General features: G+C 41.5%; 2 protein-coding genes across 2 annotated transcripts in view; both read left to right on the top strand.

Moving 5' to 3' along the window:
• LOC311094449 (uncharacterized protein) overlaps window positions 1–17,161 on the top strand; it is a 108,173-nt gene that overhangs the window by 37,038 nt on the left and 53,974 nt on the right. The gene's annotated exons all lie outside the window — the stretch shown is intronic.
• Window positions 5,021–15,422, top strand: LOC311094928 (uncharacterized protein). The gene is made up of 3 exons (XM_084133154.1): window positions 5,021–5,231; window positions 6,026–6,163; window positions 12,036–15,422. Exons 2-3 carry the CDS (start codon window positions 6,106–6,108, stop codon window positions 13,034–13,036), a joined length of 1,059 nt encoding a protein of 352 aa, XP_083989280.1. The 5' UTR covers window positions 5,021–5,231; window positions 6,026–6,105; the 3' UTR covers window positions 13,037–15,422.

Below are 17,161 nucleotides of genomic sequence, written 5' to 3'. Positions count from 1 at the left end.
AAAGCACTAAATGGTTTAGCTCCGCAGTACTTGAGCGAGCTCTTAACGCCTTATAGTCCTTCACGTCTATTGCGATCTCAAAATTCCGGTCAGTTGATAATACCTAGAATATCAAAATCAACTGCTGGCGGTAGATCCTTTTCCTATTTAGCACTAAAACTTTGGAACAATCTTCCTAACATTGTCCGGGAAGCAGACACACTCTGTCAGTTCAAAGCTAGATTAAAGACACATCTCTTTGACATAGCATTCACATAATACATTATAGACTTCTATAATTCAATGTTAGGCTGCATAGATTAGGTCAGCTGGAACCGGGAACACTTCCCATAAATCCTGATGTACTTGTTACATCATGAGAAGAATGGCATCTACGCTAATTTTAGTGTCTTCCTCCCGCAGCCTGCCGGATCCAGGCCGTATCCAGATCTGACGAAGGACCTTCACCTGGACCCGATGACAACGCAGTGCTGAAGTGCCAACTAGTCTCTCCTTATGGAGGATCCCTTTACCAACCTACAGATAAAGTGTCGTCGGGAAAACTCAATTTGCGTATCTACCCCGAATTGATAAAATAAAATAAAATTCTTAATCAAAACTATAAGGAAACACCAGTAATTTGTTTAGGCTTGGTTTGTAGGGAATTACAAACCTGCACACATATATTCAAACGCACATAACTATAGAACCAATTCTTGATGCGCATATGAACGCCATCAGCTTTTCTCACAGGATCGCGTTTAAAGTTTGTGTAGAGAGAATGGTGTCGTCTTGGTGGCCCCTAATTTAATAACAAATGATCGTTGCGACGGAAGCGAATCAATCAAAACTAACTTTAGCTGGAAAATAACTTTATTAAAGAACATCTATAAAGCCAAAACAATTTTACCTTAAATTATACGTTTATCTCTGTAAAGCTGCTTTGAAACAATCTACATTGTTAAAAGCGCTATATAAATGAAGATGACTTGACTTGACATTTTTCCCAATCATTATCTCTTCCTATTTGTTTTTCTTTGGACGCTAGGCTTACAGCTCCCTCTGGATCCATGTTATCTAATCTGAAGGCAAAGAAATTTTTCACTATACTAGTCTGATTGGTTTCTGAGTGGATCACTACAATGTCCTCTGACATAAGCTGAGGGCTTTGCTATCTAACAAACTTATTAACACTTTTAGCTATAGCAGACTGTAAAATAGGCTATAAATTAGCAAATAAATTAAAAACATAATATTTCCATTACACATCTGCACAAAACTTAATTTACCTATTAGTAAGTAAGCTAGTAATTATGAAAGTAAATTAGCCTAGCTATACACTCACCTAAAGGATTATTAGGAACACCTGTTCAATTTCTAATTAATGCAATTATCTAATCAACCAATCACATGGCAGTTGCTTCAATGTATTTTGGGGTGTGGTCCTGGTCAAGACAATCTCCTGAACTCCAAACTGAATGTCAGAATGGGAAAGAAAGGTGATTTAAGCAATTTTGAGCGTGGCATGGTTGTTGGTGCCAGACGGGCCGGTCTGAGTATTTCACAATCTGCTCAGTTACTGGGATTTTCACGCACAACCATTTCTAGGGTTTACAAAGAATGGTGTGAAAAGGGAAAAACATCCAGTATGCGGCAGTCCTGTGGGCGAAAATGCCTTGTTGATGCTATAGGTCAGAGGAGAATGGGCCGACTGATTCAAGCTGATAGAAGAGCAACTTTGACTGAAATAACCACTCGTTACAACCGAGTTATGCTCAATAGATCAAGTTAATCTGTTGTGTGATTGTGTGATTCACTCCTTTATAAAGTTTTGTTCACACTGTACTGTTGACACCTGCTGTGATCATCTTCTCTGGATCTGCTGCCAAATCACAGCTGTGCTGACACAACAGTGACCCTTGTGGTGTAATACTCTTGTGGTATTTATTGATTATTATTTTTTAATGATCATGCTTGCACATAAGTTGGATTATATTCCACATTTGCCCAAAATTACAATAGGTAACATGGAAGAAAATGGAAGCACTTTGGGAAAAAAAATCCGCTTTTACCACTTTTAAGAATATAGTGTTAAAATGGACAAAAAGCATTTTCTAAGCTGACAACCTGGCTAGAACACATGTTGAGGGGTTAAATATTAATACTGGATAGGTTGTATACTTGTACCAAAAAGTGTCCAACAAAGTTTTAATATCAGTTTTAGCCCCCTGACTAAGTGAATGTGAGAGATCGACTGAGCGCGTGCGATTACCTGCGTCTGTCTTTGAGGTCAAGTCATATAGATTCGTGAAAAGGCTGCTGTGTCCAAGGAAAGCGAAATATGTCGTGTCATCCTTTTAATATTTAAGGGCATTTACCATTTACATTTACATTTAGTCATTTGGCAGACGCTTTTATCCAAAGCGACTTACAAAGCAGGACTAGATTAAGCGAATCATCATGAAGAGGCAAAAACCAAAGCTACGCAAGGAGTGCTCAAGATACAAAGTTCAGGCATTATTCAGAGTAGCATAAGCCCGATAAGTGAGGTTTTTAGAGGGAAAGGGGAGGTTTTTTTTTTTTTTTTATGTGGTTAAGTGCTCACGGAAGAGATGGGTTTTCAGATGCTTTTTGAAGGTTGTCAGGGATTCAGCATTCCGGATGAGGGAGGGGAGAGTGTTCCACCAGCATGGAACTGTGAATGAGAATGTTCTGGAAAGTGATTTTGTGGCTCTCTGCGATGGAACCACGAGACGTCGCTCGTTGACTGATCGTAGGCGTCTGGTAGGGATGTAGACTCGTAGGAATGAGTTAAAGTAGGAGGGAGCTGAGCCTGTGATAGATCGGTAAGCAAGCGTCAATGCCTTGAACTTGATGCGAGCAGCGAGAGGTAGCCAGTGCAGAGAGATGAACAGAGGAGTGACGTGGGCCCTCTTGGGCTCGTTGAAGACAAGACGAGCTGCAGCATTCTGGATCATCTGTAGAGGTTTAGTTGCACTTGAAGGAAGACCGGCCAGAAGAGCATTGCAGTAGTCAAGCCTAGAAATGACCAGGGCCTGGACGAGAAGTTGTGTTGCATGCTCAGTTAGGAAAGGCCTGATCTTCCTGATGTTGTGCAGTGCAAACCTGCATGATCGAGCTGTCTTTGAAATGTGATCTGTGAAGGTCAGCTGGTCATCAAATGTTACTCCAAGATTTCTGACCGTCCTTGATGGGGTGATTGAAGATGAATCTAGCTGGATAGTGAAGTCGTGCTGTAGAGACGGATTGGCAGGGAGGACGAGAAGCTCAGTCTTTGGCAGGTTGAGCTGTAGGTGATGTTCCTTCATCCATGCCGAGATGTCCGCCAGACAGCTTGAGACCCGTGCAGCTACTGTGGGATCATCTGGTTGAAACGAGAGGAAGAGCTGTGTGTCATCAGCATAGCAGTGGTAGGAGAAGCCGTGCGCTTGTATGATACCATAAATGGCATCAGCAACAGCGCTGGTCAGCAGTCCACAGCGCGAGGAAGCCGCGGGAAACTATTGTTCTAACTTACTATTGTTTCATATCAATAGTAAATTACAAAGATTATTGCGATTTATTGGATGGGATTCACGCTACAATGTTCCATTCATTCATCAACTGAAAACAGCATAGCCTATCGGTTCCAAGGACCGAGGGCAAGGTAGTTCAGGAAGAGGAACAGTTCATCTATTGCCTGTTAGGACTGACAGATCACAACACAATTATATGTATATATAATTGACAATACTGGTAGTAGGTGTACAGTACAGTTACAACAACAGACATCTGATGGTGTGGAATTTATTTCCAATCTTTCTGCATTTACTCTGCATTCAATTCTAAAAGTGCTAGTATTGGTCATAAGGTGAACATTCTTTCTACAGAAAGTAAAAGTCCAACCATTGATCAAATATATTGTAATAACTAGCAGTTATTCAGTAAAACGTGTGTACTAACCGGAGCTAAGCTATGCTAATGCACTTTTAATAGGCTAATTGCTATCGCGACATACGAGCACTCATGTCCCATACACTGCACGACCTGTGCTGCGTTCCAGTCCACTTTTAGACACGCACTTGCGAACTTCCCTAAGCACTTCCCCTCGAGGGAATCCCCGCCGCCATTTTGAAGTGCGTTCCACTTCGTGAAGTGGACGAGGGAAGTTTAGATGGACAGACCCTCGTACCCTCGATTTTGACCGAGGGAGCGAGTCTACTTCATATGTACACTTCAGGCACCTATATGTCCCACAATGCAGTACGATTGTGATGTCACCACATATCTCGTCTAATCACCACCACAACAAACAACTCTATGATATATTAATTCAATTTTTTTTAATTGAAAACAACCCAAATATATCCCACAATATCCCATAATGCACCCAGCTGCTAGCGCTGACTGCTGGGTCATTACAATATGATAGGATGCATACCTTCTGTAGCTGGAGAGTTTGGTCATAATAGCACAGACCTACCACCATGGAAGCACTTTGCTTTTCAGATTCAACATTTGCAGTTCCTGTTCTGGTTATCCGAACCATGAATTTCAGTGATGGTTCAATGACCTGTCAAAACCGCATTAGATGGTCATTGTTACATGTGCATCATGGTAGCACACCAGTGGGATAAATATTAAAGTGACTCTGAGAAAAAAAGAGGTTAAAAGTAAAATTAAAGAATTCATAAAGAACAAATGTCAAGAAGTATGGAATAGTGATAAGAAGTAGGAAATTGAAGAAGTGGGAAAAGAAAAGAAGATACAATTATTTCTCACATTCGAATAGGGCACACTAGACTAATCATTTGTTGTTCAAAATAGGAAAACATAAAACGGGTAAATGTAATTATTGTGATCAGGCAGAAACAATTGAACATGTTTTAATAAAATGTATAAAATATGTAAAAGAAAGGTTAGAACTTATGTAAATTGGGTGTTGTATTAATATGGAAAGCCTATTGAAAATGCATGCAGAACAAGATAAAATATATAGTGGATTAAAATAATCTACAATTTTTAAATATATATCCTTTTTTCTTCACTCTATTGTTAAAGTTGTTAATTTCTAAACGCTTATTAGTGCTTCACACTCCAGTCTAGTTGGTGGCGGTAATGCACCGAGAGTTGGTTTGCCATCCGCCATAAAAACTCCACTAGAAGAAGAAGAATGCGTTCGCTACTTTCCCATTGGAAATCATTTGCAACATTGTTCCCTCATTGAGAGTTTCAGCGTCGAGTCTTCTGAGGTGAGGAGAGCAGTTCACGGTATTTCTCATATTTACACAACCATCACACACACTTTATACAGTTTGATTAAGCGACAGACTCATTTCTGTATTGTTTTCATCGATCACAGCGATACTTGTGCGTCTTTTCTGGCGTCTTCCTTCTGAAATAAACATTTAGTGCAGCAGCAGCGAGCATGAGGAGAATATGTTGAGTTCATTCAGACCTGAGCGATTTTGTGTTCGTTTGTGTGATTGTCTCGATGTTTGGAGTGAGAACTGTTACTGAATGTCAAGAGTTAAGGTTTGTGAGGGGAATTGATGGGAAACGATCTCAAGTGTTATACTGATAAGTTACTTTACGTTGATTCTATAATGAGCAACGTGAGACATTTAAATCAACTCTTAAATGTTAATATTGTAAATGAATAGCACTTTACTTTTGGAACAATATTGCTTTGTGATACTATTTATTTTTAAACGTTTTATGATCATCATCAGTTTCAGCGCACATAAATGTAACATTTTAATGATTTAAGTACTTCGTGATTGTCATAAAATCTAACTATATTTAGATTCAAATGTACATATTATGCTTCTGTAATTATTTATCTGTAGAGAAGTTTTACAGGCTTTTATCATGTATCCTGACTCAAATAATGTGTTTCTAACAGCAAACACTCAGAGATGATCTGCTGATGATCCTGAATGGCTTGTTGAATGAGTGTTGATAGTCTGAGGCTCATCAATATTAACAGATCTGCTGAAAACGCTCATTTCATGACAATAGTTCCTGTTTTCACCTCATTTATTAGATCTCCTGAAATTCGTCATCAGTGAAGCTCCTCCCACAGCAATTCTCCAATAAAAGTTCATTAAAGAGGACAGTGAGAACATGAATGATCCAGAACCCTGCAGAATGAAACACACTGAAGATCCTGAAGAACAAAAAGGTTGGTGTTTATTCTTCATTCATTCATGATGCTGAAGAACATTCATGTTAGAAACTTTCAAGCACTTCATCACATTTAGATAAACAGTTCAACTATGAAATGGTACAGAATGTTCTGGGTTTTTCTTCAACAAATGGTCAGTAAAGGGAGGTTTGATACATTTTTATATTGATTGTCAACATCAGATCAGGCTAAATACTGTTTTAACTGTTTTATTTTACATTTATTTTATATCTGGTTCCCAATTTGCAACAATGTTACCAGAATTTTAGTCATTTTCAATGGAATAATCAGTAAACACTAAGTTACTGATGAAGTTGTATTTGTCAAATATTTTTCATAATTATAGAGATTATTCTTCTTATAATAACCTTGGTAACAGGGTTGATGAATGTGATCAACGTAGGAGTGTGCAATACCAACGTAGGGGTATTGACAAAATGTTATCTCAATATTTTGGGGGATTTTGCCCATAACGATAATCAGATTGGTAAAATATTGCTCTCAGGGAAAAAAATATGTATGTAAACTAGGGCTGCATCTAAAGATTATTTTTGTTGTCGATTAATCTATCGATTATTTCTTCGATTAGTCGACTAATCTAACGATTATTTTTTGGGATTAGCTGATTTATCCATTGGCAAACCTTCCAATAAATAATAAGTACAACAATATATCAGCTGTATTATTTTAACATGAAATCTATGAATGATGACAAATTTATTTCAGAAAGGGTATTTGTCATTTTATTATGAAATATGCGAACAGGAAGCATTTTAAACTTTATTTTTAACTAATGGTACTATTTCATAAAATGTAAGATACAGTCACAGGCCTATTTAGGAAATGTGTTTACTGTAGTCTGTTATTAATTACCGTAGTGGGAGCATGATTTAATCAATTAACTCGTCCATTAACTTGTCTGAAAATGCACGTGTTTATCTGCAAAAAGGTTCACATACACTAGATTGCAGCCTAGGCTACTGTTAATGTAAATATAATGTTTGTCGTTTGTTTTTAAAGTCTACATCAGAGACCTGTGCGGGACGTATTTCTTCCTTAATAATTCCTAAAAAAAACTGACATCTCAGTTAATCGCAATCTCACAAATCTCTGTTATTATCAATGAAACTGGCTGCACAATGAATTTTTCATAATATCTACACTTTGTTTGCTATAATCAGATGATTTGCCAGTATGCAGAATTCAGCACTGAACAAAAAGTCCATTTTGAGCGGTGAGGGGATTCTATCTTAAATGCATCTGATTGGCGTTCAAAAAATCAACACATATGTCTGTGATTGGCTACATTGTTCAACGCTGCAAACATGTTATAAATAGATAAACTCTGGCATGTAAATCGTTTCTATTTTGTTTTAGTTGTTCTTGTTGCTTTTGTGCAACAGATAAATGGTAATTTATTCGTTTTTAGATGTTCAATTTATAGATAATTCTATTTTGCAGGAGTCCTGCAAATCGTTTTATTCTCCCGCAACCAGCACACACACGAGTGCATTACCGCCCGTGCACGCACACTTTTTTTTTTTTTTTTTTTTTGCAGGGTGGTAGGGGAAGACTCATGAATATTCATTAGGGAACTCATCCCTGATTGGCTCGCCTTGACACATTGCTCAGAGTGATAGAGAAAACTGACATCGCCTCCGTCTTTCGTGACAAGAGACACATTCACGAAGGTATAGGCGAAGGTATAGGTTTCATTTGATATTTGATTATTTGATCAGACATAAGCGATTCATCCTCTAATAACCTTTTAATGACTTGCTATTTAACAACCAATTTAATTAATAGTGAGCTAATATATTCTGGAAAAAAAAATCACTCCAAGAAATTTATACTGTAGCCTCCACTGACGATCAAAAGATTGGGGTCAGTTGGATTTTTAAATGTTTATGAAATAAGTCTCTTATGCTCACCCAGCCTGCATTTATTTGATCAAAAATATAGTACAAACAACAATATTGTGATATATTATTACAATTTTAAATAACAGTTTCTTTTTGGACATATATTAAAAGTTTTTTTTCTGTGATGCAAAGATATTTAGCTTAACAATTATTATTATTATTATTATTATTATTAGGCCTATTATTATTATTATTATTATTATTATTATTATTATTATTATTATCAATGTTGAAATCAGTTGTGGTGCTTAATAATTTTTGGGAAACTGTGATAGTTTTTTAAGGATTTTTTGAACAGAAAGTTACCATACCATACCATCTTCTTCCGCTTATCCGGGGCCGGGTCGCGGGGGCAGCAGTCTAAGCAGAGATGCCCAGACTTCCCTCTCCCTAGACACTTCCTCTAGCTCTTCCAGGTGGACACCGAGGCGTTCCCAGGCCAGCCAGGAGACATAGTCCCTCTAGCGTGTCCTAGGTCTTCCCCGGGGCCTCCTCCCGGTGGGACATGCACGGAACACCTCAAGGTGTCACCTGAAGGAGTCATCCGGAAAAGATGCCTGAGCCACCTCAGCTGACACCTCTCGATGTGGAGGAGCAGCGGCTCTACTCTGAGCTCCTCCCGAGTGACCAAGCTTCTCACCCTATCTCTAAGGGATCTCCCAGCCACCCTGCGGAGAAAGCTCATTTCGGCCGCCTGTATCTGGGATCTTGTCCTTTTGGTCATGACCCAAAGCTCATGACCATAGGTGAGAGTAGGAACGTAGATTGACCGGTAAATCAAGAGCTTCGCCTTGCGGCTCAGGTCTTTCTTCCACACGACAGACCAGTATATCAACCGCATTACTGCAGAAGCTGCACTGATCCGCCTGTCAATCTCCCGTTCCATCCTTCCCTCACTCGTGAACAAAACCCCAAGATACTTAAACTCCTGCACTTGAGGCAGGAACTCTCCACCAACCTGAAGTGGGCAAGCCACCCTTTTCCGACTGAGGACCTTGGCCTCAGATTTGGAGGTGCTGATTCTCATCCCAGCCGCTTCACACTCGGCTGCAAACCGTCCCAGTGCATGCTGAAGGTCCTGGTCTGATGGGGCCAGCATGAAAACATCATCCGCAAAGAGCAGAGATGAGATCATGTGGTCCCCAAACCTGACACCCTCTGGCCCCTGGCTGCGCCTAGAAATTCTGTTCATAAAAATTATGAACAGAACCGGCGACAAAGGGCAGCCCTGCCGGAGTCCAACATGCAAGTCTGACTTACTGCCGGCAATGCGAACCAAGCTCCTGCTCTGGTCGTACAGGGACCGGACAGCGCTTAGCAATGGGCCCCGGACCCCATACTCCCAGAGCACCCTCCACAAGATGCCGCGAGGGACACAGTTGAATGCCTTCTCCAAATCCACAAAGCACATGTGGATTGGTTGGGCAAACTCCCATGAGCCTTTCAGCATCCTGTAGAGGGTATAGAGCTGGTCCAGTGTTCCACGACCGGGACGAAAACCACACTGTTCCTCCTGAATCTGAGGTTCTACTATCGGCTGTATTCTCCTCTCCAGTACCCTGGCATAGACTTTCCTAGGGAGGCTGAGAAGTGTGATCCCCTTGTAGTTGGAACACATCCTCCGGTCCCCCTTCTTAAAAAGAGGGACCACCACCCGGTCTGCCAGTCCAAAGGTACTGTCCCCGACCGCCACGCGATGCTGCAGAGGCATGTCAGCCAAGACAGCCCCACAACATCCAGGGACTTGAGGTACTCAAGTTGAGTTTCTTGACTACCTCGGTGACTTCAGCTTGAGTGATGGACGAGTCAACGACATCCCCAGTTAAGGTCAACAGCTGCCCACCTCTTCACTGCTTCCCTCTCCTGAGGCGCCGAACGGTTTGCCAGAATCTCTTCGAGGCCAGCCGATAGTTTTTCTCCATGGCCTCACCGAACTCCTCCCAGGCCCGAGTTTTTTGCCTCCACCACCACCCGGGCTGCAGTCTGCTTGGCCTGCCGGTACCCGTCAGCTGCCTCAGGAGTCCCACAAGCAAACCAGGCCCGATAGGACTCCTTCTTCAGCTTGACGACATCCCTTACTTCCGGTGTCCACCACCGGGTTTGGGGATTGCCACCTCGACAGGCACCGGAGACCTTACGCCCACAGCTCAGAGTGGCCGTGGGAGGTGGAGAACATGGTCCATTCAGACTCAATATATCCAACCTCCCTCGGGATCCGGTCGAAGCTCCGCCAGAGGTGGGAGTTGAAGATCTCTCTGACAGGAGACTCGGCCAAACGTTCCCAGCAGACCCTTACAGTACACTTGGGTCTGCCGAGCCTGTCCAGCTTCCTCCCCCGCCATCGGATCCAACTCACCACCAGGTGGTGATCAGTTGACAGCTCCGCCACTCTCTTTAGCCAAGTGTCCAAGACATACGGCCGTAGGTCAGATGAAATGACCACAAAGTCAATCATCGACCTACGGCCTAGGGTGTCCTGGTGCCATGTGCACTGATGGACACCCTTATGCTTGAACATGGTATTTGTTATGGACAAGCTGTAACTAGCACAGAAGTCCAACACCACTCGGGTTCATATCAGGGGGGCCGTCCCTCCCAATCACGCCCCTCCAGGTGTCACTGTCGTTGCCCATGTGGGCGTTGAAGTCCCCCAGTAGAACGGCGGAGTCCCCAGTTGGAGGACTTTCCAGCACCCCTCCCAGAGAGCCCAAGAAGGCTGGGTACTCTGCACTGCCGTTCGGTCCGTAAGCACACACGACAGTGAGAGACCTATGCCCGACCCGTAGGCGCAGGGAAACAACCCTCTCGCTCACCGGGGTAAACTCCAACACATGGCGGCTGAGCTGGGGGGCTATAAGCAAACCCACACCAGCCCGCCGCCTCTCACCATGGGCAATTCCAGAGTGGTGAAGAGTCCATCCTCTCTCAAGGAGTGTGGTTCCAGAGCCCAAGCCATGCGTGGAGGTGATCCCGACTATCTCTATTCGGAACCTCTCAACCTCACGCACAATTTCAGGCTCCTTCCCCGCCAGCGAGGTGACGTTCCACGTCCCTAGAGCTAGTTTCCGTGTCCAGGGCTCGGGTTGTCGAGGCCCCTGCCTTCGACTGCCACCCAGTCCTCTCAGAACCGGCCCCTTACGGTCCCTCCTACGAGTCGTGAGCCCACGGGAAGGCGGCCCCACGTCACTCCTTCGGGCTGAGCCCGGCCGGACCCCGTGGGGGGAGGCATGGCCACCAGGCACTCGCATACAAGCCCCAACCCCGGGCCTGGCTCCAGGGTAGGGCCCCGGCTGCACAATACCGGGCGACGTCACCGGTCCTCGATTTTATATAACTCAAAGGGTTTTTGAACCACTCTTAGTCTGACCCGTCGCCTAGGACCTGTTTGCCTTGGGAGACCCTACCAGGGGCATATAGCCCCGGACAACATAGCTCTTAGGGTCATTCGGGTACTCAAACCCCTCCACCACGATAAGGTGGCAGTTCAAGAAGGGGTAAAGTTCATATTCATATAGATTTTTTTAAGTCGTTTTTTTTAAACAATGTTAAAGTTAAAATTTTTGTCTTCTGTCTTCGTTCTTCTGTAAATTATCAATTTAATGCTTCCTTGCTGAATGAAAGTATTAATTTGTTTTGAAAAACTACTGATCCCAAAGCACTGCGTTGTCATCGGGTCCTATCAAAACCGTTCAAATTGCTCCTAAAAAAGACAACATGCGCTTTTCAGCAATATACGGCTTTATTGCGGTTATTGTCATGCTTTCCGTCAGTAAATGACAGCTGCTTTCTGGCAGAGCGGGAAGGAAGGATTTGCACAGAGAGATACAAAGCGCGACCGGTTTGAGTGTTTCTGATTGCATAAAATAATAAAAGAAACAAACAAGTTCATGGCAAATGAAGTGGTAATGAATGAAATGAGATTTAATATTTTTTTTCTTTCATGTCAGACCCGATGGAAGAGAGCGAGGAGAGTGAAGAACTGAGTGAAGTGAAGGAGGAGAGTGAAGAACTGAGTGAAGTGAAGGAGGAGAGTGAAGAACTGAGTGAAGTGAAGGAGGAGAGTGAAGAACTGAGTGAAGTGAAGGAGGAGAGTGAAGAACTGAGTGAAGTGAAGGAGGAGAGTGAAGAACTGAGTGAAGTGAAGGAGGAGAGTGAAGAACTGAGAGAAGTGAAGGAGGAGAGTGAAGAACTGAGTGAAGTGAAGGAGGAGAGAGAAGAACTGAGTGAAGTGAAGGAGGAACATCATGTCAAACCTGGAGGAAAACCTTTGAGTCGCTCAAAGACTAAAAAGACGTTTTCAAAGAAAAGAAGAGCCAAGAAATCTTTCACCTGCACTCAGTGTGGAAAGAGCTTCACAACCAAACAAAGTCTTGAGATTCACATGAGGATCCACACTGGAGAGAAGCCATTCACATGTGATCAATGTGGCAAAACATTTCTTAGGTCATCAGAGCTGAAGGCACACCTGACAGTTCATACGAAGGAGAAGCCACATTCATGTTCTGTGTGTGGAAAGAGTTTTTCTCTGCTGAAATATTTACATACACATGAGAAAACTCACACTGGTGTGAGAGAGTACATGTGCTTTGAGTGTGAGAAGACTTTTACTACAGCACACTGTTTGAAACGGCACCAGAGAATTCACACTGGAGAAAAACCTTACAAGTGTTCACACTGTGACAAGAGATTCAGTCAGTCAGCAAATCTGAGATCACATGAGAGGATCCACACGGGAGAGAAGCCGTTCACATGTGATCAGTGCGAGAAGAGTTTCAGTCAATCATCACACCTTAAAGAGCACATGAAAATCCACACAGGAGAGAAGCCGTTCTCATGTCATCAATGTGGCAAAACATTTCTTAGGTCATCAGTCCTAAAGAGACACTTGACAGTTCATATGAAGGAGAAGCATTCATGTTCTGTGTGTGAAAGAGTTTTTCACTGTTGAAATATTTACATACACATGAGAAAACTCACACTGGTGTGAGAGAGTACATGTGCTTTGAGTGTGAGAAGACTTTTACTACAGCAAACAATTTAAAACTGCACCAGAGAATTCACACTGGAGAAAAACCTTACAAGTGTTCACACTGTGACAAGAGATTCAGTCAGTCAGGACATATGAAAACACATGAGAGGATTCACAGCAGAGAGAAGCCGCACACGTGTGATCAGTGTGGGAAGAGTTTCTCTTTTAAAAGTCACCTGAAGCTACACATGAAGATCCATACAGTGGAGATACCACATCACGTCAGTCTCAGATCACAGTAGCTCATCTTTATGTGCTGAGAAACATGTTTTTTCTAAGTTAGTTTCCCAACAGCCACGATGAGCGACAGGACATTTTCACATTAACACGAATGTTCGGCACCAAATTCACATGAGATTTGTCTGTTCAGACCAATGCAAAAAAATGTCAGCAAATGCAGTGTCAATCTCTGACAGTAGGTGGTGCTCATGGAAAAACGGAAAAACTGCGCATCTTTCTGGCCATTTCTCTATATGCGTTCTTGTCTGTACTTGTGTTCTTGCGGACTTGTGAAACGTCATCAGTCGCTGCCCAAGTACTGTCCCAATACACAAGTTTGCATTTTGGCAAGAACGGTTAAAAAACCTGGAAGTGTTCTTGACACGCCCATTTAACAGAGGATGCATCGGTTGGTAACTTGTGTGAACTTGATGGCAGAAATATCCCAGCATTCATTTCGGCATTCGAGGAAAGAGAGGCAGGTTAATACAGCAAGTCGTTTTTCATCACTAAATTCACTTCTGAGAACATTTGATGCGAGAAATCAACTGTGTAGATTCCAAATATTGGCATTTTTCACGAAAAATTTATGGCGAATCGAAAATGTGGTCAAACGTTTTCGGAAGTGAGAATCTCCATAAGCGTTGCTTTATTGGTATGAATATACATTACATTGTAGTGTACAGTTGTAGAGTAAGCCCTTGAGCTGAGGGTAGGCTTGGGCGATAAAGCCTGGCTGTTAGCGTCAATAATTCTCGTTATGTTTGAGTACTGCAGACAGCGTCTGTGCGGGGTTATTATTGCGCAATACCAGCAAGAACACATCGTCTCAAACTGTCAGCAGCGTTCTGTGTGCTCGTCACCTTGTGAGTTCATTCTTCCAAGAACAACTAGCAAGAGCGTTCTCCCCAAGTCAAGTCATCTTCATTTATATAGCGCTTTTAACAATGGAGATTGTTTCAAAGCAGCTTTACAGAGATAAGCGTATAATTTAAGGCAACAGATTATTTTGGCTCTACAGCAGCCCTTTAACAAAGTCACTTTCCAGCCAAAGCCAGTTTTGATCGATTCGCTTCCGTCGCAACGATCATTTGTTATTAAATTAGGGGCCGCTAAGAAGACACCATTCTCTCTACACAGACTTTAAACGCGAACCTGTGAGAAACGCTGATGGCGTTCACATGCGCATTTAGAATTGGTTCTATAGTTATGTGCATTTTAGTATATACAGGTTTGGAATTTCCTACAGACCAAGCCTAAACAAAGTACTGGTCTTTCCTTTATTTTTTCCTTTATTTTATTTTGTCGCTTTGGGGTAGGAACGTGAAACGAATTTTCGCGACAACGCCTTATCTGTAGAGTGGTAAAGGTATCCTCCGTAGGGAGAGACTAGTTGGCACTTCAGCACTGCGTTGAACACAAGTCCGTTCTTTGCATTCTTGGTTTTGAGAAACAAGGTCTGTTTCTGACTCCCACTTGTCATACTTGCTACACACTGCAATTTTTGGCATTTCTATAAGATTATAAATCACTCTGTACGATATGTATCTAACAAACTTGGTATGACATTTTGGACGTAATATGGACGTGTTATATTACAAATTTATTAAATGTTTAATTTAGGTTGCAACAGTAAAAGTTGAGTACATTGAAGTTAGCATTTTAAGGTTAGGTTAGGATAATAGTAACAACAGTCTCTGCCAGTCCTGTTTTTCTCTATTGTAAGTCACCTTTTGTCTTTAATGGCTCGTGCCCCAGCCCTAGACGATGAATCGTTAGGTTGATTGGATTAGCTGTAGGGGAGACTTTCACCTTTTGTCTTTAATGGCTCTGGGATTGGCTCTTGGAACCAGAGTTCCTGGCCAGTATCAGCATTTGAATAAGTTATGCTGATTCAGTTGGACTGGTAGCGCTCTCAGAGTAGGGTGTGTTCATACTTAATTTACATGCTTTGTTCACAGACTCCACCTCTATGTTATCCCTCCCCTCTTTGAGAAGTATAATTACACTGGATACTGTATTAGATTTAGACTTTGGAAGAACTGCAGCCACATCAACGCGAAGTCCTCAATAAAGAATAACTTCTTGAACGTGATCCCAAAGTCTCCTGGTCTTCGATTCTGAGTTTCCAACAGACGTAATGACATAATGGACATAAATGTAGACTGTAAAGTGATTACTGTACTGTCCAAAATCCTACAATGTGCACCGGGCAAGAAAGAACATCAAACAGTATTTTCATGTCTTTAAACAGCCATTTGTATTGTTGTATTTGTTATGGGGCAGGTCACTCATGCGCGTTGAATTTGTTTTGCTGTCCCCACGACCTTAGCGCTGCAAGCGCCAACACTCTACTGTTTGAGCTACAGGAGAAGATAACTGACTAGAAGATAACTACACATAAGCCACCAAAATTCATCAATTAACCATTTAGAAATGTCCTGTTGCATTCTACATGTGGTCACTTCTTGAGTCTATCCATCATTCTCTGACTCTGGTTTGAAAAGGCTAAAAGTTTTTGAAATGTTTAGTGTATCTGTGTGAGGTAATGAAGAAAGCTGCGCCCCCTGTGCCTGAGTAGGGCTGTCGCGATAACCGCAATATTGTATTACCGCGCTACTGACAAGCCAACCGCAGAGGAATGCAAGTAACCGCAGCAACCGCGATATTTGCGCGTTTTCTTTTTATAAATGTGCCTGTATATATTCATATTAAAAATTATTTTATGTATAGTCATGTATTAATTAAGTTATTAAATGTAATGCAGTAATGTTTTTGTTTAGAAGTTATGGCAGTTCATTTTGCATTTATATTAATACTAAATATTTTGCTACTGTTTTTGATAACGCATACAATAGGTTTATGAAGAATAAAAAAAATCAATATATATTTTCAGAATTTTTCAGGAATTGCTTAAAACGCTTGTCTGAACCAGAATGTCAAGATATTTTATTATTCCGCATATTATGGTGAAAAGTAAAAAAAAAAGTTAAAGGTAAAGTTAAAAAAGCACCATGTATAATAAATATTTTTGAGTCTAACAAACAAGTAGCCCTTCTAGATTATTTTATCCCTTGAGGGAGCCTCGCACACAAAAAGGTTGGAGACCCCTGGTAGGCTATATCGTAACTATATGTTTTATAATTACAAGTTTGTGTAATTTGGGGTTTCTGTGGCCAGTGACATTTCATTATTTGTATTTCATTTTCAATGTAATGGCATTGTACATTTTATATATATATATATATATATATATATATATATATATATATATATAATATTTGAAGGCTGAGGCTTCATTAATAAACACAACCCCAATTATCATCATTGGTTTTGAGATGTTACTTGCTTGTCTGATAGGCTACAGTATTGTGGCACAGTATCTGGACATCCTGGCTATAGTGTCTATAGCGCACGGCTAGAGGCGAATGGCCGGATGATGGGCCTAGTTGGGAGAAAGTCCAGGCCAGGGCTGTTTTTTAGCCCCAGTCCGTCCCTGCATGATGGTGGCACTCCAGTGGGATAAATATTAAAGCGACACTGAGCAAAAAAGAGGTTAAAAATAAAATTAAAGAATTCATGAACAACGAATGGCAAGTATGGAACAGTGATAACAAGTAGGAAATGGAAGAAGTGTTTTTAGGATTAGAACAGAAGATACAATTATCTCTTGCATTCGAATAGGGCACACTAGACTAAATCATTTGTTGTTCAAAATAGGAAAACATAAAATGGGTAAATGCAATTATTGTGATCATGCAGAAACAATTGAACATGTTTTAATAAAATGTATAAAATATGTAAAAGAAAGGTTAGAACTTATGA

This window comes from Abramis brama, assembly GCF_963993115.1.
Source record: "Abramis brama genome assembly, chromosome: 1".
Lineage (NCBI taxonomy): Eukaryota > Metazoa > Chordata > Actinopteri > Cypriniformes > Leuciscidae > Abramis > Abramis brama.
This window is presented reverse-complemented; position numbering and strand designations above follow the sequence as displayed.